We start from the raw sequence: 25,413 nt of genomic DNA, 5'->3' as shown, positions 1-25,413 counted from the left end.
TTTAGGATTCTAAAGCTTCCTCATATGTAAAAACCCAAAATATACTACATAATCTAATGATTTTTTTCAGCTCTAAAATTCTATAATCTTTCCATTTTATCTTAATATCTCTTGAAATATTACTATTTATTTATGCAATAAAATCTCTTCTTAAAAAAAGGTGTTCTAAAGCTTAGAAGAATATGGGGAGTTGTGAACTGGTCCAACCATTCTGAAGAAAAGTGTGGAATCATGTCCAATGGGCTATGAAACAGTGTATATCCTTTGACCAAGCAATATCAGTACTAGGTCTGCATCTCCCAAAGAGATCAAAGAAAAAGAACCTACATTTACAAAAATATTTATAAGCAGCTTTTTGTGGTAGCAAGGAATTGAAAACTGTGGGGATGCCCATAAATCGAGGAATGATTGAACAAATTGTGATATGTGATATAATTTTGTGATATAAAATTGTGATACTGCTATGCTGTAAGAAATGATGAAGGGGATGGTTTCAGAAAACCAGGGAAGACTTATATGAACCAATATAGAGTAAAGTGAGCAGAACAAGGAAATCATGACATAACATAATAGCAATTTTGTAACAAAGATCAACTGTGAAAGATTTAGCTACTCTGATCAACACAATGATCCAAGATAATTCCAAAGGATTCATGATAAAAAATGCTATCTACCTCCAGAGCAAGAACTTATGAACTAAGTACAAACAAGTATAATTTTTTTCACTTTTATTTTTCTTGCTTTTTTTTTGGACAACATGGCTAATATGGAAATATGATTTCATAGATAATGCTTGTCTTCTCAATGGGGAAAGGGGGTTTAAGAGAACAAAATTTTGAACTCAAAAAATTTTTTTGAAAGCATGCTAAAAAGAAACAAATAATATAATTTTAACAAGTATATGTGGCAAATTGTTCAGTCATGTCCAACTCTTTGTGATCCCATTTAGAATTTTCTTGGCAAAGATACTGAAGTCATTTGCCATCTCTTTCTCCAGCTCATTTTACAGATGAGGAAACAGAGGTAAACAAGGTTCCATGACTTATCCAGTTACAAAGCTAGTAAGTATCTGAAGCTGGACTTAAACTCAAGAAGATTAAGTCTAACTGACTCTAGGCTCTATCTAGCTGCCTAATGTGGCAAATAGAAGGAAATAAATCAAACAGGATATTAGTAACAGTTCAACAGTAACAATAATAAAACTCTGAATAAAGTAGTTACAGATTTTTATATTCTATAAACATCATAAGACTACCTTGGAGAGCAACCCAGAAAGCATTCACTACTTAACAGAATGTATAGAGATCTAAACATGGCTACAGTGGGAACAACTATACATTTCTAAATAAGGTGCTAAATCTAAGTCCTGTTTATTTACTTGAAATTCCTAAAGACTGTGCTTATAAACAACTTGGTTATTAAAACATCTATCATAAAACTTTCTAGAGGGATAAAATGAAGATACTTACCTGGCACACTGATATTTATCCATTCATCAGTTTTACTGAAAGGTTTTTCATTTTCTTTCAGAGAATCAAATGGATCCACTAGTGGAACACTTCCAAGATTTTCCTCTTTGAGTGAGACTTCCTCTGGCGTTACCCGAGTTCTGTTTGAGTCTTCTATATCTACAAAGTCATCACTAAAGTCTTCACTCAAATCATTCTTATCAGAAGAAGACAAAGATGAAAGGGATATTTCATCCACGTCATCACTCAGGTATCTAACTTTTGCATTATCCTCCAGTGTATTATCATTTATGCCCTGGCTACTTTCTGTTCTAGAACTATAATTTTCTATCGATTCTTCTTCCTTCTCAATAACTCCATCATTACTCAAAACTGAGGAATCCTCCAATACACATCTATCAGCAGCTGAATTTTTATTATCATCCACCATAATCTTCCCAGTAAATTGTGGTCTGTTTGGGCTCAGTAAAGAGGCTCGACCCAGCCTATAATCAAAAGATGTCACCCCTGAGCCATTTGGTAAAGCTGACTTCTTTAAACCAGAGCCAGAAAAAGCAGCATAGGGCCTATTAAATCCAAATGCTAAGTGTTCATTTCTATTAAGAACCTCTGATCTTACATTTTTTGACTGCATACTTGACTTTGGAGGCACTCTAATGGACAACTGTTGGTTTTGATAAGGCCTTGCAAGATCTGCAGCCCTATTAAAGGAATGTGATCTAGTTATGGATGAAAGTGGAAGGAAAGACTTTTGAATGGAATGTGAAAAACTCTGTGACCGTACTATTTTTTCACAGTTAAAAGACTTAATGTTGTCTGGGGACTGTGCTAAACTTTCTCCAGAACTGTTCCTGGTGGTACAGGAGTTTGCTCTAGGCCTCTGCATATTTATAGTTGGTCTATTTCCATAAAATCCGTTTAACTGTGATTTTGGAGCACTAAGTGAAGAATATGAAGTCCTTCCTAATAACGATGCTTTGGTGAATTTACCTGAACTAGATAGTCCACACAAAGTCTTTTGGTTTAACTCCTCTGATGATGAAACAAACATATTGGATGGTTTTGCTATCTTTGATGTAAGTAAAGAAACACTCTTCAAATCCCTCTTTAATCCACTTTTACCATATGTTTCTTGAGCATTAACATGTTTTTCAGGGTCAACTAGTTTACCACATGAATTATGGGCAGAGTGAGAATCCCTAGTACTTTGCTCACTAAGTTGGTATTTATTTGACTTTCTCCAGTTAAAAGAATAGGAAGACATATTAATGGAGCCATTGTGTTTAACGTAATTTTTGCCACCACTACTCGTAGAATTTCCTGGTAGGTTAACAGCTGTTCCATTTGGCACTAATTGCAGGGTGCTGCTTATAGATTTTGCTCCATACTTCGGCAACTTGGAACCCAAAGATGTCTTGACTTGTAGTTTTTCTTCCATGAGTTATAGGGAGCATTTGTTCTTGAAAGATGACAGAATCTAAAAAAGCAGGGAGAAAAAGACAATGTTATTATGTATACGTAGTCAGTTACAATGCTGTAATGTACTAAGTGAAATGTTTCAGCTTAACTTTTCCATGATATTGAAGATTCTAATGTAAAAGGAGTCCAGAAATTAGTCATGATTACCATTGTCATTCTACAGAGGTTGTGTATTTAAGGTAAAGTCTTTTTTGTAAACTGTCATGGCTAACATACTTCCTAATGTTTTCAAGTATTTAACAATCTAGTAATTCCAATAGCCAATATTTTTAAAATTAGCTTTATCTCTTCATATATGAAGTAAAAGTCCAAAGCCATACACAGCAAAAGGGAACTAGAACCACAAATTATATTAGCAAACATGGGACAAATCCTGCCATTAACCATAGGCAAAATTCTTTATTTTGTATTGCTAAACAAACTCCTATGTCCCAAGGAACAGCTTTAGAGAAATTTAGCATAGACAACATTAAATTTTCATCTATGAAACATAATACAGTTGCAGTTTTTCACATTCCATTGAAAAGTCTTTCCTTCTACTTTTGGCAATAACTAGATCACATTCCTTCTCCAAAAGGGCTACAGATTTTACAAATTCTATATTTTTGCAATTCTAATAGCCTAGGTGGTAGAAAGGAGAATCTAAATACTGGTTTACCTCAGGAAAAAGTCTAGTCCAGTTATCAAGTTTAAAAATATTCAAATGTTTTAGAAAGTTAAACATGAAAATGTAGTAAGAACATAAAACCTTAAAATATTCACAGAAAATAAGTTTTATAAAAACAGGCAGAGGTGTAGGTAGAATATTTTTTCCTGACATTTAGACTTGGTAAAACAACAAATACTTTCTTGAAGTAGTTGCCTCAATGGAGAAGAGAAACCTACACTCTAAAGAAACTACTACTACCATTTATTTATACTAAATGTTATTTATACTAAGGAAGCCTTTGGGGTTGTTTTTGGAAACACAATAAGTAAATGTAAGTAAAGACAAACCAATATGCTATATTTATTCAACAGAAATCTTCGGAAATTTATGGGAAAACAACTAGTATTTCACAGATTTATAGAATTTCAGAATTGGAAGAAATCACAGAAATTTAGTCTAATTAGTAGTGGAACAAGATTCCCCTCTACCACAGTGGCAATGAGTGGTCATAAAACCACCACTTGAAGCCATTCAATGCTGAGAAACTCACTATCTCCTGAAACCATATACACCTAGAAACTCTAAGGAAGAAAAATAGCTTCTGAAATGATGCTTGTACATGAAAGTTTCATCCCCAATATTTTTCCTAAAAATATTCTTCTAACATAAAGAAGTGATCAGACTCTTTTATCTCAACATTCCATCTTTTATGTGGGAAATTTAACAATACTTTCTATAATTATAAACTTTCAAATTTGGAAAGTATCACATCACTGAGATAACTTAGCTCAACCAGCACATAAACAGGAATACTCTCTCCAATATCCTTCAGTTTATAGCCAACCTCACCCTGAGAGCTCTTCAGCTCTAAAGGCAGGGCAGTCAACTTTTCTGTTGTTGTTTTCAGTTTCTTTTTTTCAATCAAGTCCAACTCTTTGTGACACCATTTGGGATTTTCTTGACAGAGATGTTGCAGTAGTTTGTCTCCCTCTCCAGAGTTAACTTTTAGACAGTGCTAATTAATGTGAAGTATTTTTCTTATGTTGAATAAAAAATTTACCTCTCTGCAATTTCTACCTTTTATTCCTGACCAGTGGACCAGACAGAACAAATATAATCTCAATCCTCCTTCACCCTTCTCCAACACCGACCCCTTCCCCCCATTTTTTATTCTCTAGGCTGAGTACTCCTAGTTCTTTCACTTGATCCTCATACGGCATGGCCTTCCATCCTTTACCATCCTGGCTGCCACGTTCCAGCTTGTCAAAAACTTTCCTAAGGTGTGGTACCCAAAGCTAAACCTAACATGTCTGTTGTGGTCTCAACACACAGAAAGAACTCAAGCAGAACTATTACCTCCTTTATTCTGGATATTATGCTTATTTTAATGTATTCTAAGAACTGCCATTTCACACCACTAAATCTACTAAAACCCCCAAATCTTTCAGGTGAAATGTTTTCTACTCAGGCTCCCAAATTGTACTTGCAAAGTTAACTCTGGGAACCCAAATGTGAGACTTTACATATACCCCTATTAATCACTTGATCTGATTCAGCCTAAGATTCTAGCCTATAAAGAACTTTTTAAATTCTAACTCTCATCCAGTGTTAGACCTCCAACTCCAGAGTCCTAGCTGCGTCATCTTCACATAGGAAAAGTATGCCCTCTATGGCTTCATCCAAGTCATTAATAAAAATGTTGAACCTTAAGTTATATTCAGTCATTGATTATTATTATTTAGATATGAGGTGGATTCAATCAGTTCTGAATTCCCCTAACTATTCTATCATCTACCTTCATCTCTCCATTTTGCCTGCAAGGATAGCATAAGGGACTTTGTCTAAACTTTTGCAAAAGTCTGACTTAAACTGTATCTACCTCATTTTTATGACTGATCAGTCTAGTAAAACCTAACAAGAAAAGAAATGGGATGTGTCTGTCATGATCTCATCTTGAAGAAACCATGCTAGCTCTTATGTCATCACCACTTCCTTCTCTAACCTTCCTATTGATACTATACCCTAGTTTCTCAGGAATTAGCATCAACCTCATTGGCTTCAGTTTGAATACTTCACTTTCTTCTCTATTTTGAAACTGGGAAAATACTTTTTTTTCCTACAGACTTATGACATCTCTCCTTCAATGATAACTAATAATACTCAGCAACTATACAATCATGCTTTTTGCAATGTCCTATGACTGTGGTTAGGGACCTGAAAGAAGGCAGAGATGTTCATACAAAGCCATACTAATATTGGGTTCCAAATTCCTATTAAGTATTTTTATTCTCCCCTTTCCAGTCTAAAGACCATTCTCCTCAGAAGACAATATAGTAGAAAATGCACTGGATTTGGAGTCAAAGGACCCAGGTTCGAATCCTGGCTTTACTGTTTAAATCTTACCTTTTCCTAATCTGTAAAATAAAGGGGATCACACTAGATGATCTCTAAGGTCTCTTTTATATCTAAATTTAGCAATTGCTTTCCTTTGCCTATTAATTTTGTTTCATTCATCCTATCAGACACATACTCTGATTATTCTCTTTTCTCAAATATAGCTAGAAAATATAATCTTGTTATCCTTAGCCAGTCTCTGAGAGTCTGATCTTGTTATTACAAGACCACAAATACCTTTATATTCATGATCAATTACAGTACATGTCCATTTTAAACTCCAGTTGGCCACTGACTTCCTTATCTCTCCACTTTGGTATCTTCAGAGAGCTTTCCTTTTTTTTTTTTGTCATTTTAATTATTTCTGTTTATGACTCAGGACTCCACCTGGATGGATCAAGTGAATATTAGACCATGTGATACCACTTTTTTCTGATTCCTTTAATACCTACTCTCAAAAATCATCTCAGAATATGCCCAGTTTTTCTCTCCTTCTTAATAAAAGTCTAATACTGCAGTTACTTTCCCCCTCAATTCCCTTCTTTTCTTTTGTAATAACTACCACTATATGTAAAATGAGTTGTTTTAGATTAACTCTATGGTCCTTTCCAGCTCTAAATATATAATCCAAAACAGCAATTCCTCTTGTCAGTTGTTTGACCTTTTGAAGGTTAATATTGTGTGGGATATAGCAACCCTTACTCAAATTAACTCAGAGGCTTCTCAAGGTAGAAGGCAAAAAGGAATTTATTACAATCTAATGAGAAGAGACACTTCCGGAGAGACCACAGGTGGTGTCAGCAAGGGAGTGCACCTGAGTAGAGCAGAGTACAGTATTATATAGCCCTAACATGAAAGCCCACTAGCATCTCTTCCCATCTTCCCATTGGCTAGGAATCCACACATACAGTCTAAGCATAGGAATCTACCCTAGAGACAACACAAAAAGGATCACTGCTCACCAATGAGGGTTTTTGTTACCAAATATGGAACTTAAAGGGAAGAATGCTGATGTGGCGTGACCAGAACTTTGGTGGTTCTCCCCAATCCTGGAGCATTTTATTTGCCTAAGGGGGATACTTATTTTAGCTTTGGCAGGAAGGGTGGGGGTTTTGAGGAATTCATGCCTGATGGGTCTTCACTTAACCTGATTTCACTCAATATCATTAGGAGCAAGATAAGACTTTATTAGGTTTGCTTCTGGAAAAGAGAAAATATGAAAAATTCTTAGGTTTTATTACCATCCAAAAAAAAAAAAGCAAGTTAAAGACCAGAGTAACTATCAACCCATATGCCTACTTTCTAAAATTTTTATGAATACAAAATCACATTCATATCAATGGAACAATTAATGGAAGTATAAGGGAACAAGAAGACTCTTCAAAACAATATCCCAGAAAAAAAGTGGGCTAGGGCCCACATGTTGGGCACATCCCTGAACCCATCTGGAAGTGTCCACTCTTTCTACCAGCATGGCAGCATCCACTCAGTACCAGCAGTTGATCAATGACTATGGACCTCCATTTCTAGGCTACACCCAGGAGACAGGCAGCAGCCAAGTACCCCAAAACAAATATGCAGAACTCTTAGCTATCCTATCAAAGAGCTAGGCAAACAGATCAGACCCCACAAATGCAGGGAGCAAAAGGGCCATGGAGAGGCTAAAGCAAGGCATCATTCAGGCTCAAGGATTAATCCAGAAATACCTGGTAGAGACTGAACCTAGCCTCCTACTTCATTTCTAAAGTTTTCCATTTCTTTGTGAAAAAGAAAGGATAACACTTATTCCTCCAGTGACTTTCAAAACAATTCATATGAATCCCTTATTTTGAATAGTCTAAAAGTTTGGGTTCTTCCCCCCTTTCTTCCTCCCATCCACACTAGTTTGTAAGAATAGAAGAAACAGCAATTTTGCAGTTAAGATTTGCATTATAAGTAGTTAGGAACAACCTAGGTAATTTTTTTAAAAAAACATAAAGTCCAGAAACTGCATGTAGAAAGTTCTGCTTATGTTGCTGCTGACTATAGCTTAATGCCTTGCTAACCTGCCTGAATCTTTGATTTTCTTCCTTTGAGTACACTTAAAACCACTCAAATTGTCATTCTCTTGCACCTTTTCCAGAATATCCAATTAACTCTTAAGGATTTTTCATAAGGCAATGTTCTACCTGGCAGTTGGGTACCTCCCAGTTAGGGCTACATAATAAAGATCCTGCTTTAAACAATAACATGGGTTTTTTGTTTGATTTGTTTTTGGGGTCTGAACATTTGCATGACTGTTTGTGCTTTGAAATCAATTTAAAATGCATGAGTTATAAGTATATAGGACTGATCAGTCTACTAAAAATTAAAAACCCAGATAGTTACTTTTCAGATGAAGACTGTAGATTTCAGGTCTTGAGTTTCCCACAGAATGATTAAAAAAAAATCTGGATAAATGACTAAAACTGTTATGTGCATCGTTGTATGTATTTATTACCTGATGTAACAAAGCTTATTTTCATTAACAATTAATAAAAAAAACAATATCCCATAGGGGATTATATCTTTCAAATCCCAAAACTGAGCTAAAGGTAGAGTATAATGCTTATTGATATGAGAAAAGTATTCGATTCATTAGAGCAAAACACCATCTTAAAGAAGCTTCTCCAACAAGATGTCTTCCATGCATATGCCACAATCACTCAACTTTTTTCTATGAACTTTTAATTATTAATATCAAATGCTCACCATAGACATCTGTCACTCTCATGACATATATCCAGCACTGAGGATGACATTATGGTCAATGCATCAAGCATCACAATGTCCTCCTCAAGTAGCAACAACTGGAAGACCTCATCTATTGGGAATAATAACCTGTAACATGTGCTAGTGATCCTTCAAGAAGAAATCCAGAAGGTGCTAGATGTAGCAAGCAATGAATCACACAAAAAAGTGGCAAATGTGGCAGGAGCAGCTAGTGCTGTGGATAGAGAACTAGGTTTTAAGTTAAGAAGATGTAAGTTCAAATTCTGCTTCAGACACTTAACTAGCCATCTTGGGCACTTAACCTCTGTCTTCTTCAGTTTCCTCAACATTAAAATGGGAATAATAGTAGTATCCACCTCTTAGAGTTGTTGTAAAGATCAAATGAGACAGTATTTGTAAAGCGTTTAGCACAATGCCTAACACACAGGAGGTGCTATAAAAATAATAGCTAGATGGTACAGCAGATAGAGTTCCAGGGGCCTGGAGTCAGGAAGATTCTTCTTCCAAAGTTCAAAACTAGCTTCAGACACTTACTAAGTGTGTGACCCTAGGCAAGTTACTTAATCTTGTTTGCCTCAGTTTCCTCATCTGTATAATGAGCTGGAGAAGGAAATGGCAAATCCAGTATATTTGCCAAGAAAACCCCAAATGAGATCAACAAAGAGTCAGATAAGACTGAAAACAAATGAACAAAACACACACATTATTGCTGTTGAAAATGCATCTTAACCAAGTAATGACTATTTACAAACATAGCAGTCATTTTATTTTCTCTAAAAAGTCTAAGCAAATACTAAATTATAAGAAAGGATAAAGAATAGATGACTTTACATGGAATTATAAAAGCTCTAACCCTACCTTTTAAACATACATTTGACTTTAGACATGGATAAAAGCAAAAACAATGGCTCTACCACAATAGAAAAGTTTAAGGAATACACAACAGTCATTAAAATTACCTCAAGTTAGCAAACAAAACTTCCTTACCCAGCAGAGATCAGGGTAGACAAAGACAACACCAGCAGTTTGGAGTATAAACTGATTTGAAAGTATTACAATACAATGAAAAGTAGATGAAGATAAAGGATTTGCAGAAAGCTTGCTCTGAGATTCAGCTAAATCAGATTATCCTGATAATACCTGTAACAAAATGGAGGAAGCCAACAAACAGATATATAGCTGGTAATTCCTTGAAACAAGGGACAAGCCTATGTACAGCTCCCACAGCCTTTTTTTTTGGGGGGGGGGGGGAGGTGGGGAGGAGAGAAGAGTCATTGTACATACAGGTAAGGCATGAATAATTTTTTCTGTCATGCCACTGGGAAAGTGCATCTATCACCCATCCTCCCGTGAGGAAACAGATGGCAGAAAGGACAGTGTATGAAGTTTGAAATGTGGTTGATGTTTCCATATCTTTACTTCACTAAGAAAGATTGCTGTTTCAATGCTGTCCCTCATCTAGGTCTCTCTAATTAATTAGCAACTGAACCTAGACTTGAATTTACATTATTGTTTCCCAGTTTAAAAATGGGGGGGGGGGGGGGGGGGAGAAACAAGCACTGCCATCAAAGTTCCCAACATTATTCCCTGAAGGTAAGAATCAGGGAAGACCCACAGGATACAGATGGGAAATGGAATAGATACACAAGAATTTTCATATTGATTTACTTTCATGGGAGTTTATAATAGAATAGCTATATTTAGACTCTGCTCCTTAGTACCCAAAATACTAAGTAAAGAAATGGCAATAGCACTTAAGAAAATGAGATTCAGAAAGGCACCAGGATCTAACCAAAATACATGAAGAACTCCTGCTAGAAACTGAAGTTCTAAGGGAAAGAATAACAGATATGGAATACAAAAACACTGAAGTGAGAAAAATTTAGCAGAAAAGAATCAAAAGGTAACAACATAAAAAAACAACAGAGGAATCCTATACAAAATAAAGTGTGACCCTGAAAACAGGATGCCTAGAGATAACATAAGAATTATAAATCTCCCAGGAGAATATAACAAATCAAAACACCTGAGTAGCATAAAATGCAAGAAATTAAACAAGCAAACTGTCTAGAATTTCTGAATATAAACAAAAAGTACTGAATAAGAAAATACACAAATGGCACAAGAGTAGTAAAATTTAACAATTTTAATAACAAAAAATTTTTCAGGTAACCAGACTTTTAAATATTAAAGAAAAGCATTCTGAATAAGGATGGATTATTCCTCATTCATAAGAATTTACTGGAGAATGGAATAACATATGTCAAAATCAAAGACACTGAGGCAGTGTCTAAAATAACATGGTCCTAATCAATTTTTTAAAACCTGATATTCTACATGACAGAAAGTAAGATATTTCAGGCATTCTTGGAAAAATAAATACAAAAATAAAACAAATATGAGCAAATTATTTCAGCTGAAAAATATTTGTAAAGATTTTTGTCAAAAATTATTTTCATCAAGGACAATGGAACCAACAAATTTGGACTCTAACATCACAGTCCTGAGTGGGCTGCCAGATGAAGTGGAAATGACACTGAAAAAAAAACAAAGGCAAACCAGATCAACCACAGAGAGAAGAAGGAGATGAAGACAGGATATAAAAATTTTGAGAGCATGGAAGGAATAATTCTCAAGATATATGAAATAGGCCAAGATGGCAACAACATTCAAAACAAATCTCAGGTTTCCAGGCAGAACAGTAGCCAAAATTGGAGGTAGACCACCCAGCTTTCACATATCTACTTCAGCAAAACCCTTAAGCTCATACCAGAATAAATCAAGAAATCCAATGAAAAACTACTTCTTCCACCCCAGAATTGCAGAAGATGTCAGCCCATGGGCAACAGAAAAGAGCTACTGCTGCTGTTCAGGCATTTTTCAGTCCAGTCCAACCCTCCATGACCCAGCTTGAGTTTTTTTTGGCAAAGTTACTGGAGTAGTTTGCCATTTGCTTCTTCAGTTCATTTTACAGATGAGGAAACTGAGGCAAATCAGGATTAAGTGACTGGCCCAGAGGTACATACCTAGTAAGGGTCTGGGGTCAGACAAGTCTTCCTCCGTCCAGGCTCTGTAGTACCCAGCTGCCCCCCAAATTAAAGTTGCTCAATAGAGGAACTGCTGGTCAGTCGTTAATAGGAAATAAAGCCACCAGCAAGGGTTAGGCAGCCCTCCAGCATAACCAGGAATGGATCAGAGATATCTATAGCCTGCAAAGCTCTGTACGTGGAGGTAGCAACAGTGGACAAATGTCCCAAGAAAGCCTTAGAGCAGTCAGAAAGTCCTAACGACAGCTTTCCAAAGTAGGGTCCTTACAAGCCTGAGAAGCAGTTGTAAGCAATGACCATCAATGACTTTAGGGCAGCAGCATTCAGATCAGGGCTCTGAGATTGCTAGCCCTCTATTCTAAAATTCCAGAAAGAACCCTGAAGATAGAAAACTCTCAATCTAATCCTGGGAAGGGAGATCAGCACAGAAACCTAAGTGACATAGGACAAGCCCAAGCACGGCTGACTATCCAGCTCAAAAGTATAGGATGGGGTATTGTCTGGTACTGGCACAAAACCACAATTTGGAAACTATAGCTAGAGAGATGAGTAAATCAAAGAAAACACCAACCAGTTTCAAAAACTACTGTAGTCCTAGAAATACTGCAGAATAAGAAGCAAGTAACTCCCTAACAACTGCAAGTAAAGACTCAAAGGGAAAAAAAAAGATTTTCCACAAGGTCTATAATGAATACTTAGAAGAAATGAAAGTTCCAGAGGAAAGAATTTGAGTAAGTACAATTTCATACGGATCAAGATAATTCTATTATTGCCCAGTCCATCTCCAGCTTATCCACAAAAATAACAATGAGGGACTCTATCAAATGCTTCACTAAAATCTAGATTAATTGTATCTACAGCATTTTCCTAATCTCCCAGTTTAGTAACTCTATCCAAAAGACAATACAGTTAGTCTGACATGACATATTTTGTTTTTTTCTTATCTATTCTTTTCCTTACTTTTTAAAGACTGGATTTCCCAGGTCGGCACATAGTAGGTAAAAGGAAACAAGCATCTGTCAAGTGCCTACTGGATGCCAGGCACTATGCTAAGTGCCTTAGAAATATTATCTCATTTGATCCATACAACCCTTAGAGATTAGAGGAAAGGAGAAAATGAGGTTTCTGAGAATTGTAAATGTATTAGTCCACAGAGAATGGCCTGTATTTTCTCATTAAAGTATGAGGTAAGGTCCTCAGCTGTGAGAGAGGGGAAAGTGGTAGTGTAGGAGATTTGAAAAAACTGTTATGGAGAGTGCAAAAGAAAATCAATTGTTGAGATTGCCTTGGCGCAATAAAAGATGGACCTCAGAGAAGTTGTGAATCGCCAACTAGTGAGAAAGTTAAAAGTACAACCATGATCATTCAGCTGCCAACTGCTCTTTCCACTAAAGTGTATTGCTCCTTAGATGACACATTGCACATTAATATGTATCAAAGTCAAAGCAATGGTAATGGCTTTCTCTTAATCACAGCGATAAAATGGACAGGATGGCAGACTATACAGTTACAGTCTGAAAATTATCCAAGTTAAGTCTTATGTTAGGAATTTGTTTCAGGCAAGAAAAAGAAAACTTAATTACTGAATTCTAATTTTGCTTCTACTTTCATTTTATAAGGAAGAGTGCTTTTAAATTCCTCATTTGTAAAGAGAGGGAAAATGGGAATAAAAAACAATCAAGAAATTAAGTCCAATATAAGAAAATAATAAAAAAAAATCAAGCTACTCTTAATGAACTAAAGTCACTACACCCTGACAAATTAAACCTCAGGACACTGAAAGAGCTGTCACTGTTACTGGTCTTCGAAAGATCATGAGAAATAGAGTGAAGGGAGCAGAACCAGAAAAACAAGACACACGATGGCTGCCACAATGAAAGGGGAAAGAAAAAAATTTAAATGGAACCCTGTTTTAATTAACTGCAATTAACCTGGTCATTAATTATAATGATAAAATTTGTATGTGGATAAGAGTTAAGGCTCTTCACTCCCTTTGCTGCAGCGGTGATATAAGTATGGCACAATATATACACTGTTAAACTCAGCTGATGTATTGAATAATTTCACCAAACTTTTCTTCTTTCTCCCTTTTTTTTGTCACAAAGAGAAATAGCTCAGTGCACAGTGGTGATGATACATAGAAACTAAGGTGATATAAAAACAAAAGATATCAATATCAAATAACTGCTTAAAATGAAAACATCTTAGAGAATCTATTTTTCCTAAAGCACTCAATAAGACTGAGATAGGTAATGACCTTAATCAGTTTAAGGTATTCCCCATCTAAACCTGGGTACCACTTTCCTGGGGCTTAGAACTCCTCAAACTTTGATCCAGTTTCTCTACAGAAAGACCTTTGGGAACAAGAAAAAGGATTTAACACTTTAATATTTAACTGCCCCAAAAATTTGATCAAGTACTGATAAAGTTTTCTTCATACAGGTAAGTCTGCAAAAGACTTCAAATAAATAGTTAGCATTCATTTAGCACCAACTATGTGCCAAATATTTCATTTGGTCCTCAAAACAACCCTGGAAGATGGCTGCTACTATTATCCTCCTTTTGTGTGTGTTCATCCTTTGTTGTCGAAGACAACCATGCCATCAGAGAAATAATGACATGACTTGCACTTGACTTTGTTTTGAGTGAGGGAGGGTTGTGCAGGTCACCAGCCTCACTTCTCCAGAGCCATGTGAATCCAGTAACCAGATATTCATCAGGATGACTGGAGATGACCCAGAATGAGGCAATTGGGGTTAAGTGACTTGCCCAAGGTCACACAGCTAGTGAGTGTCAAGTGTCTGAGGTGAGATTTGAACTCAGGTCCTCCTGACTCCTGCACTGGTGTTCTATCCACTGTACCAGCTCGTTGGCACTATCTTCATTTTATAATTGAAGAAACTGAGGCAAACTGAAATTAAGTGACTTTCCCAAGGTCACAGAGCTTTTAAGTATCTGAGGCTGCATTTGGACTCATTAGGTCTTCCTGAATCTAGACCCAGTCCTCCATCTATTTTATCACCTAGTTGCCTCATTTCAGACTGTAAAAATATGTATTTCTTAACATTTTCTTTAATTATGTTTCCACAGCATTCTTGCCCCTAAACCATACTGCTTCTCAGTGGTAGAGCACCATCTAATAGGTTCCTTTCCATGTAGATTAAGCAATTTTTTCCCTAAAAGGAAGTGAAATCATTCAGAGATATGATCAAGAGACTACAGGCTGAGCTGTTAACTCAAGCTTCCTTGTCACTTAGACCTTAAAAACCCAGTCAAAAGCACAACAAATGTGGCACTGCCATGGGAATCAACACACTCTTCTGTCCCACTCTTTTCACACAGAGGCATGGGAAGCTATCTATCTATCTATCTATACTAGTTTTGAATCCTCACAGAATATCTTTTTCCATGCTACTATTAAGTAAATGTTAGATGCTCTACACGTGCCTTGAATCCTGAGCCTAAGCTAGCCTTAACAGGCCTGACTTCAGGACATTCTCTCTCACTGAATGAAGAAACTAAGGCCCTTGCCTGTGGTCCCAAAAACAATTTGTGAAAGATAGAATTAAGATTTTTCTATCATGCCAAATACCTGAAGAACCAGACTACCAATACTTCCTCCACCTAAAATCCTGCTTTTCCTCACACAACAAATTGCAAAAAAAATGTATAATTATTACTTGATTTTGTTTTACTTAATTGACAGTATTGAAATCGTATTATTTGCTGACAGTTTCATCACAAATGTATGGCATTTTGGTTAAATGGGTTCTTTTGAGCTAGACCATATATCTAATCCCAATTACTGGTATGTTTCCATGGGAAAATATATTCTGAATTCAAAACAATTAACTTGGAAACAAGTTTTGGAAAGCAACCTTTGAGAATACAAGTTAGACTTCCTAGAATTCTTTTTTTCTGGGAAAAAAAACTTACATTAGGATAAATGATTTGTTTCCCTTAAAGTTAGAATGCACTATTCAGAGCACATTCAGTAAGCTTTAAAAAAAAAGCTTTCTAAAGGTTAATCAAATTTAGCACTAAAGCAAACTTCTTAAAACAAACACATCTTTCCTGATCTTCCTTAATTCAAGTGTCTTCTCTTTGTAAAACTCCAATTTATCCTGAATACGTCTTTTTTCTCTTTCTTTTTTTTTTTTTGTACATTTCTGTCTGGATGCTGACTCCCCCATTAGACTGTGAACTTTTCAAGAGCAGGATTTTCTGGTCTTTCTTTGCATCCCCAGTGCTTAGCACAGTGCCTGCCTGGCACATAGCAGGTGCTTAATAAATGTTTACTAATTGATAGATCAATCATTGTAGCCAATAAGAATTTATTTTTCTATTATTCTTTTTTCCCATGGGTGAAAAGACAGTCAGGGATTAACAAATTAAGCGCTGGTATCCATGAAATTTGAACGTCTGAATCCACTGGATACAAATCTCTCATTTTACACACAGGGAAATGGAGGGCCAGAAAAGTTAAGTAACCTGAGGTAAAATTAAGGCCTTCCTAACTCAACATGCTGCATCTAAAGAACTAGAGCCACAGTTCTCAAAATGGAATCCGGGAATTCCTGGAAAATCCAAGACCCTTTTAGGGCACCCACAAAAAGAAAAAATTTTCATAATAATACTAGGATGTTTTCATTTTTAATATGGTAAATAATGATATATAACCCAAATAAGCAAAGTTTGAGGGTGTCCTTAATGATTTTTAAGAGAAAAAAAAAGGCTTCTGAGACTAAAAAGTTTGAGAACCACTAAGTGAGAAAAAGACTTCTATGACACTGGATCACTTCTCTGTGGAGAATTTATCAGAACTCACGGAGAAGAATCCCACAAAATGAAAAGGTTTGGATGACTGGTAATCTGTACTGACAGTAGTACTGAAGCTCTATTCCTTTGATAATAAATAACATCTTGTAGTTTACTAAATGACATCCTAATGACTAACATGGTCTCCTTCCCCAGTGATATAAATTGCTGCCAAGGAGTAATTTATATGTCAAGATGTTACAAAACTTTTGAAATTATCTTGTCTATCCTCATCTTTCTAGAGCAAGGGGTCTTAACCTTTTTTAGGTCATGGTTCCATCTGGCAATCTGAAGCCTACAGACAAACCCCTATTCAGAATGAGATTTTTTAAAATGTTAAATAATTGAAGGAAATGTTAAATTTCAATTGGAGGTCAGTGCAAATAAAGATAAAATTTGGTTCCTGTCCAACTTCTAAGACCTCTTGAAATCTATCCATGAAACTGAGGAAATCTGTATATCCTATGCTGTGCTATGCTATCCTATCCTATCCTATATAACTCCTACTCTACAGTGACTCAAAGTAGATTCTTATCATTCTGGTACAGTCTAAATCACTGAGGTCATTTCATACTTCTCTCTTTTGTGCCAAGTAATCCCAATTCTTAGGTCTTGTATTAAAACCCTTTAGTCATCTGACAGACTTTCTATCAACAGAAGTAGCCTCAACTGCCTTCAAGGACAGTAGGACACAAGAATTCACCTCCATAAATCTTCAAAGATGGCAAGGCAGGAAGTGAGACCATGAAGTTTATTTCAGCCTGTGATCTCTGGTAGAATTTCTTGTAAATCTCTACATTCTGTGTGCTCTGTGGTAAGATTCGTTTCCTGTGCCTAAATGAGTATGACTGTCAGATACAAGCTTCCTTTCTGGTTTTTAAGGGTCTGGTTTCTCTTACATTTAACTTGATACCACTAAATGACTTAAAGTACTGTATAGTATGTAAAGTACACTATTAGAAAATGAACTTTGTGCTCTAATACCAACTTTATCATAAATCCATTTAAGTGATTCCAGACAAGCTAGAGTTGTAGACAGACTATGGCCTCAATTTCTCAGCAACTGATATGAGGACACATAAACAAACGACTAAAAATGCTAAAAAGTATGACATCATAAATAATACTTCTGATCTGAAATTAGAGTTACAGCACCTCAGTTATAATCTTGGCCCTGTTACTACTTCTGTAACCATGAGCAAGTCACTTCATCTCTATGGGTCTCAGTTTCCTATTCCTCATCTATAAAATGACCTTCTAAAGTCTCTTCTTACTCTAGAAAAGTTAATCAAGACCACTTCATGGGAAGTGGCAGGGATCAGGAGCTACAGTAATAGGAGTAGTCACCCATAGGCTTACCTCTGCAGACCCAACCTGAGTCTGAATGCAAGCTGAGGAAGTAACTAAGACTGGAGTGGGGTTGGGGAGGGGAGACACACAAGCAGGCAACATTGTCATGAAACAGGCTTACATTACTCAGGGTGTGCCTATGTATTTGTATGTATTTAAATCTGCAGGTTTTGCCTTCTCTTCAGAAGTTTCAGGGGTAGTTTCCCCAGGGAGTGGTCCACCCACTGCCCTTTCCATCACAACCACACATTACTTCTAACCCTAGGTTTCTTTCTTTCCTTCCTCCATACCCTACCCTGCCAACCCACTGCTGAACAGAATGTTAGCTTCACCTAGACCTTCATGGCCCTGAAATACGCCTATAATCATGTCAAATATTGTAAGGATTTTTAATACTATCAACAGGTGGAAAACAAGCCAGAAGCAAAAAGCCCTACTTGAAACATATCTCCCATCCTATTTCTCAACTGAAAATATGATAATGAATCTTTAGGTTCACAAAGCACTAAGAAAAAAATATTCCATATTTCATAAGAAAATCCATATTTAGGATGGGCTATACACATTTTAGCTGGAAGAACCATGAGTTATGGGGAAGCAGTAAGTTCCAGATACTCTGACAAGGAAGAAAAGAGCTAGTGACATAGAACAAAAGGTAAAACAAATTTGTATTTTGTTAGGGCATAAATGACAACTTGCATCCAAAAGCCACTTGGGGCATAGGTGCCCAACACTGAAGATATCCCACCAATAAAGTTCAGAATTGTGGGTAGGCATACCTTATATATGCTAGTGTAAGGGAAAGATAAGCCATTTAGCCCTAAGTCCCACAAATCCTAAATCAGCACCCACACAGCACAATACAATAACTTAATTCAGATATACATATATATATATATATATATTATACTTTCAGTCACAATGCTCTAGTAACATACTATAGAAATGATCCCTGAAAGTATATATAGATATATATATACACACACACACACACACATATATATACACATATACGTGTATATAGTACATTACAAAAGTATCTCCATCAATTTTTTTTAAAAAAGTAAAACTATAAAGACTAGAACATGAACCCAGAACAACTCATAACTTTAAGGCATCAAATAGCCACTGCTCAATTGTAATTAAGGCATTATAAAATTATTTTTTAAAAGATTTGTTTTAAAAAGGTTTAGTTAACAAGTCCTTTGAAGATTAGATAAAGACTGTAATAGCAACCCCTCCTTTTGACCACATACAGTATAGGAAACTGCACCATAAAGTAGTCTGACATAAACTGTTTTCCCATTGGAAGTTATAATTGGGTGGTTTGTTCCTATTCAAAGGTTTATCAAAAAAAAAAAAAAATTACACATACAACCAAAATTCTAAGTAGATAATTCATCCTTGCCTTCTTAAAAGTTATGCCAGCAGAATATAAGCTCTAGCAGGTCCTGTGAAACCAGAAGGGATCTGATATAGCCCTGCTGGTGTAATATTTGTCTTGTCATCTGATGATGGCTTCTAACCATGTTGGCTGGAAAATGATTAATTTTTTAGCCTCAGCACCTAAACATAATCAATTAAATTGTATCAAGAGGAGACACAATTGCCTAGATGAAGTACCAACAGTAGTGTTACTCATATATCCTCAAATTCAGTCAGTCAACTATCATTTATTAAGCACCTACTATGTGTCAGTCACTCGGCCATACTAAGAAAGGCAAAAACCACTCTCAAGGAGCTCAATATAACGGGGAAAACAGCAAATTAACAACTAAATACTGGGGGGAATGTTACAGGGAAGACAAGGGAAAAGTTTTTTTCCGAAGATGAGACTTTAGCTGAGACATGAAGTCAGGAGGCAGAGACCAAGAGGGAGAGCATTATAAACATGAGTGACAGTTCACATATCAAAGTACTAAAGTATACAAAACAATATGCCATAAAAGCAGAGATAGAATGTCTACAAGCTTCTATAAATAATTTAAATTTTATATTAAAAAATTCTAACTGCCACAAAATGGATTACTATAAATTATACACCCAGCACTCGAAAAATACAATTCCACTATTTCATCAATATGACCTAAAATTAATATTCTAGCTATAGAAAACAGTTCATATTTAATTGACAATAATTTACCTTATTTTTTTTTTTATTATTATTTAGAGAAGCATTAGCAATCCTGGGCATTTTAATATATCTATATAGGAAAATCTGGACAACTGCTTTCTTTTTCTCTAAATTTCCTTATACCAAGCAAAAAAATTTTAAATCATTTTTCAATCTTAGAGCTATGCTAAGCTGGAAAGCACTTTTCAAAAAAAAAAAAAAAAAAGGCAATTCCAATTAATTACCACTAGATGACAGGCTAGTACCTTTAGGAGACTAAAATAAAGGAATTAATGACTGAAAAATGTAGCTCTATATGAGACCATGTAAAATGATGGTTCATCGCTAGAGGAATAGGAAAAAGTGTTCTCTAAGGTACCTGCCCTGTAGCACTGTTTACAATTATCGACATGGGTATCAAAATTGCCCTCCCAGCCCATCAGGAGGGCCCTTTGAACCTTGTGTTCCCCACCCCACCCCAAAACTCAGCACCTCAAACAGCTGACTTCAAGAATTATGTACTTAATAAAAATTCAGAGATCTGGATCCCTGTCCTGACTAGGTTTAAAGGCATGCAGAAGTCCCAGTGTGAACATTTCCTCCATCAATGCAAATCAACAACTTATCTGTAACTTAAGAGACTTAGAGAGTTGCTTGGGACTTCACTCGTATGTTGCTTAACTTTGCTGTGCTGCCTTTTTACCCCTCATTCTTTTTTATTCTTTGTTACAAGGCAAAGTTCTTTGGGGAGGGAAATTAAAGTGATATAAAAACAAAAGATATCAATTTTTTGAAAAGCTTAAACTATGCCTGGGTCACTGAGAAGTTAAGTAATTTGTCTAGTCACACAGATAGTTTGTAGCAGAGGCAAAACCCAGGTCTTCCTATTCCAGGGAACAGACCCTCTAATTCTCAAGCTGTCTCTCAACAATAACGTATTGGAAAAGAAAAGAAACTTCAGGGGCATTATTCTTAAAAGTTTATATTCTTATGGTGCAGTAAACCATGGCCAGGAAATATAAATATTATCATTTAGAAGTATTCTGTTAAATTGAGCAATCTTATTCCATTAAAATGGTACAGTCAGATACAATATTGTTTGTCACAACACAGACTAATTACAAAGTTCACCGTACAAAGTACAGCATCAAAGAAATGATGCAGCTAAGAAGATAACAGAATCTACCACAAAACTGTGGTCTAAGAAATCTGGTTAGTGGATACTCTTGCCAAAAGAAAAACTGCTTGTGTAACATTTTAATGCACAGAAGAAACTGGCCTCCATCAATTTATATAAATTATGATTTACCTTTAGTCAGCATATTTTCTTCTATTATGGATTACTATCGATTTCAGTTTTTACAACTTGTATATCTATTTGCTGTCAATCTCTTAAATTTAGAGGAAAAAGCAGAGGGAGTATTTGATATGGGGCATGATGAGGACAGAGAAAAAGAAAGGAAGCTATAAGGGTTGTGTTATTATAGATGGAAAATGGAATTGATTTTGCAGCCTGGTATTGCTGACCCTGTGACCTTGGGCAAGTCACATCACATCCATATATAGGTCTCAGTTCCCCTCATCTGTAAAACCACAGGGTTGGACTTGATCTCCAAAGCCCCTCCCGATTCTTAACCAATCACTCCATGACTATGATGTATATATATGATCTATATGTGGATAAAGATATACGATCATATGCGGATATGCATATACGCATTTACATATATACAATTTATCTAATACAGGGGGATGAACAGTTGAGTTGTGTTTCCTTGATATAAACCTCTGATCAAAGGAAGAGGAGGTGCTTAAAAACAGATTTCTGAACCACTCAGGCCTGATCTTGGAAAAGCAAGGCTAACTGGCTGGCTAGTCTACAGACATGAATTTGCAAGTATGAAATTCAAGATCAGGGCAATAACCACTACAAAGGATCCATCCTTCCCTCTTCCAGGGCCAAAAAAAAGTGTCTGTGACGCGACAAGAAGCTGAAGGTCTCATACATCCAATTCAAACACAGACATCTCCGGCAAAGGGATCCATCGCAGTACATTTCCTGGTACGATGTGGAGCTTGTTTTTTGGGGTGCCCCGGCCCTTTTCTGAACCTTTTTAGTCGGAGAAACGCCGGATGCTTCGGCTTTATAAATAGCGCCCCGGCACCTATTGTAACATGGAAGAGACGCCCCCTCGAGCCGCAGGCCCCCTGCAGCACAGCTAGCTCCGAGGTCCCAACCCCCGGACCCCCCGACGTGCCCTCCGAGGGGCAAGGACGGAGGCTCGGTCCCTTCCGGAGGCTCCCGGTGCCGCGGGAGGCGGGGGCCCGAGCCGCGCCCTCGGCAAGCACACACCCACCCGCCGGCCCCGCACCCCCGGCCGGCAGAGGGGGCGCCCCGCCCGCCCCGCCCCCTCGGTCACTCACCTACCGGAGGTCGCGGCCACTCGTCCGGCTCGGGTCACCGCCGCCGCCACCGCCCCCGGGCCCGGCCCAGCGACCGCCCGGTCAGCGGGGGAGGAGCCCGGGGGGTGAAGGAGGGATGGTGGGAAGGATGGAGCGCCCCCGCGACGCCCGGCAGTCACATGCCCTCGGGCCCCGGCTGGGCGCGCCGCGGCTGCCCGGAGCCCGTGTTCGTCGCCGCCTCCGCCGCCTCCGCTCCCTTAGCCTGCTTAGCCTCCTCAGCCTCCTCAGCCTCCTCAGCCTCTTCAACCGCCGCCGCCCCTTCCTCGCCTTCTTCCCACCCCTCCCTCCCACCCTCCCCGGCCTGAGCCCCGGCCCCGCCCCGCCCCAGGCGCCCCGCGGGCACGCACGCGCAGCCGCCACTCGCCCCGCCCCCTCCGAACCCAGGCTGCGCATGAGCAGCCAGACACGAGGCTGACCCCGCCTCCAGCATGCCTAGTCCACCAACCCTAACTCGTCGGGCAGAGTCGGAAGAGCCCGTCCTAGTCCAGCCTCCTTCCTGACCGACACTCTCCCGACCCCGTCGCGGTCCCGCCTCCATCCTACCTGATAGGCTTCTAGGCCCCGCCTCCTCCCAGCCTACGCCCTCCCGGTTCCATCCCTGACAGTTCTCCAAATCCGGTACATCTTGACCGGAGTCCGGGCCCCGCCCCCTGCTGCCTGTTAGAACCAAGGCCCCACCCCCCTCCCGGCTGCCCCGCCTCCACGCCCCCTGCGCACTGACCTCCTCGAGGCTGCCTTTCCACCCTTCTGGAGCGGGGCGGGGCGGGTTGAACGGAGGCTTGGGCGACCGTCCTCCCCACCCCCGGCCCGGGATCTCTCGGAGGCGCTGCGGGCTGGCCGGGCTGTTTGACCTTGGCCCAAGCCTCCCCCAGGACACTGCGGGCCCGTTGGCAATCTTGTTTGTTTGCCCTCGGGCGGGGCGGGCGTCCTGAGCGGGTGACTGATCCCCACGTGCCGGGCCCGGCCGGCCGTCTTCTCCCGTCTGGGGTGTGGGGCGTGGGCGAAAACCCCGGCTAGTCCTCGGACCCGGACCGGCACCACCGCGAGAGACCCCCTCCTCTACCTGCCTCCTCCTTCCGAAGGGCAGACAGCCCGTCAGTCAATCAGTCGTCGGTCCGACGGTCCTGCAGCGCCCGGCGATGGACTGCGGGGCTGGGCTCTTCTTGTAAGGATCCTGCGGGGCTTGCAGCCGCGGTTTTGTTCCCCAAACCCTGTGACTCGCCTTAAGCCCTTAATCTCTCTTTTCCGTTTCACAATTCACTGGATCCCCGGCTTATGGGAGAATGGGGAGATGCAGCTAAAGGGCTGCAAGAAACAGCCTGTGTAGGAATAAGTGTCCAAAGCATTCGATTCAAGAAGCACCTACTGGGTGCTCAGAAAGTAGAAACTGCCCTTTGAGGGAATGAGGGAGAAGGAAATAGGTTAGTCTTATAAAGTTAGTCTACTTTCACAATGCTTTAAGTCCTAGACAGGCCAGATGACTAGGCTGGGAGAGGATACTAAGAAAAAAATGTCGTGTTCCTTTCTTTAGAGGAAAAAGAACACTGTGGGACAAGGCAAGGGGGAAAATGATTTTTCTTTAAGATGGCAACAGGACATTTGTTCCAGCTGTCAGGCTTCTAATATTTCCCCAAGTTTCCCTTGGCATTAGAAGTATAAAATTACACATTAATAAACATCGTGGTAGATAGGTCCTCAAAAGCATGCTTTATGGATCTCCCAAAGTTGTTCTAAGCGTCGAATGAGATAATCTTTGTAAAGTATTTAGAACAGTTTCAGTCATCTAGTAGGCATCATATAAATGTTATACATTATTATTGTCAAGGAACAAGGGAGGTTACTGGTTATCTGATCTTACTTAGGCACAGACAGATATCACCAATAATTTATACTGACTGCCATATCAAGCTACTTAAAGAGTGACAGGCAGGAGGCTCCAGCCTGAAACCATTTCCTCTTTTAAAAGGTTCATGAATCATCAGCTTCTGTCTCAGTAGCCAATAAGATGGTTCTTTGTTATCTCAGTGCCCCATAGCCCTGAGTCACAAGTGTGGTAAAGCATCAACAGGGTCATTTGGAATATGGAAAGACAGCATAGTCCACAGAATGACCCTTGGAATGACCCCTGTAGACCCATTCAGTTGCTTCTTAATATGGAATGAGCAGCTTCAGAAAGTGGTGAGCTCTCCATCACTGAAGACCTTCAAGCAGAGGTTAGATGACTCTTGGGGGATAACAGGATCATCAGTGTTGAGAAGGAAGGTTTACATATGAAGCAAATGAGGCTCAGAGAGGTGGAGATTCTTGTCAAAAGTTGCACAGATAGTAACAGGTAGCATTTGAACCCAACATCATTTGACTCCGAATCTATTGCTCTTTTCCATTGTACCATGCTGCCTCTAGGAGTCTTCCATGTCGCCTTTTATATACGGATAAATTATCTTGTTTTGTCTTTATCATTAACCAACGAGAAATCTGTTTTAACTTGGCCCAGAGGCATTTTACATTTATGTCACTTGGCTTCATAGTAGTAGAATAATTATCAAAATTGAATGACTTGGGGAGATGGGATGACTGAATATTAAAAGCTACCAAGATAGACCTTTTTTGATTTATGGTTCAATCCACCATCTTGAATAAAAATGAAGGCCAACAAATGTTCTCATTTCTGAAATCCACTCATATGGCCAACTCTCTCATCACCCCACCCTTTGACTATATCCTAATTGGCCTCACTGATTCAGTTCTCTCCCTTTTCATCTCCTACACAGCTGAAAAAGTGTGCCTTTGTGTGTCAGAAAAAGTGTGACAAAAATATGCTTAAAACACTGGTCATTCTCCAACCATGTCACTGCCCTACTCATTAAACTCCAGTGTCTC

The 25,413-nt window shown here is 38.6% G+C and overlaps 1 protein-coding gene and 1 pseudogene across 13 annotated transcripts in view; one reads left to right on the top strand and one right to left on the bottom strand.

Annotated features, from left to right (window-relative positions):
* CCSER2 (coiled-coil serine rich protein 2) overlaps window positions 1–22,793 on the bottom strand; it is a 123,960-nt gene extending 101,167 nt beyond the window's left edge. For 11 of the 13 annotated variants that reach the window (XR_011971555.1, XR_011971554.1, XR_011971556.1 and 8 more), the window contains exons 1-2: window positions 22,495–22,793; window positions 1,470–2,946 (exon numbers count right to left, since the gene is read on the bottom strand). Coding sequence is in view for 9 of the 13 variants with exons in the window: in XM_072628532.1 (XP_072484633.1) it covers window positions 1,470–2,907 (1,438 nt within the window). In the remaining 4 variants the exon portion in view is untranslated. Of the gene's footprint in view, window positions 1–1,469; window positions 2,947–22,494 lie in introns of those variants that run through there. The other 2 variants (XM_072628529.1, XM_072628541.1) reach the window with 2 other exon arrangements.
* LOC140515661 (cyclin-dependent kinase 2-associated protein 1 pseudogene) lies at window positions 7,464–7,736 on the top strand (annotated as a pseudogene).
* Window positions 22,794–25,413: the final 2,620 nt, after the last annotated feature.

This window comes from Notamacropus eugenii, chromosome 1 (genome assembly GCF_028372415.1).
Source record: "Notamacropus eugenii isolate mMacEug1 chromosome 1, mMacEug1.pri_v2, whole genome shotgun sequence".
Taxonomy (NCBI): domain Eukaryota; kingdom Metazoa; phylum Chordata; class Mammalia; order Diprotodontia; family Macropodidae; genus Notamacropus; species Notamacropus eugenii.
This window is presented reverse-complemented; position numbering and strand designations above follow the sequence as displayed.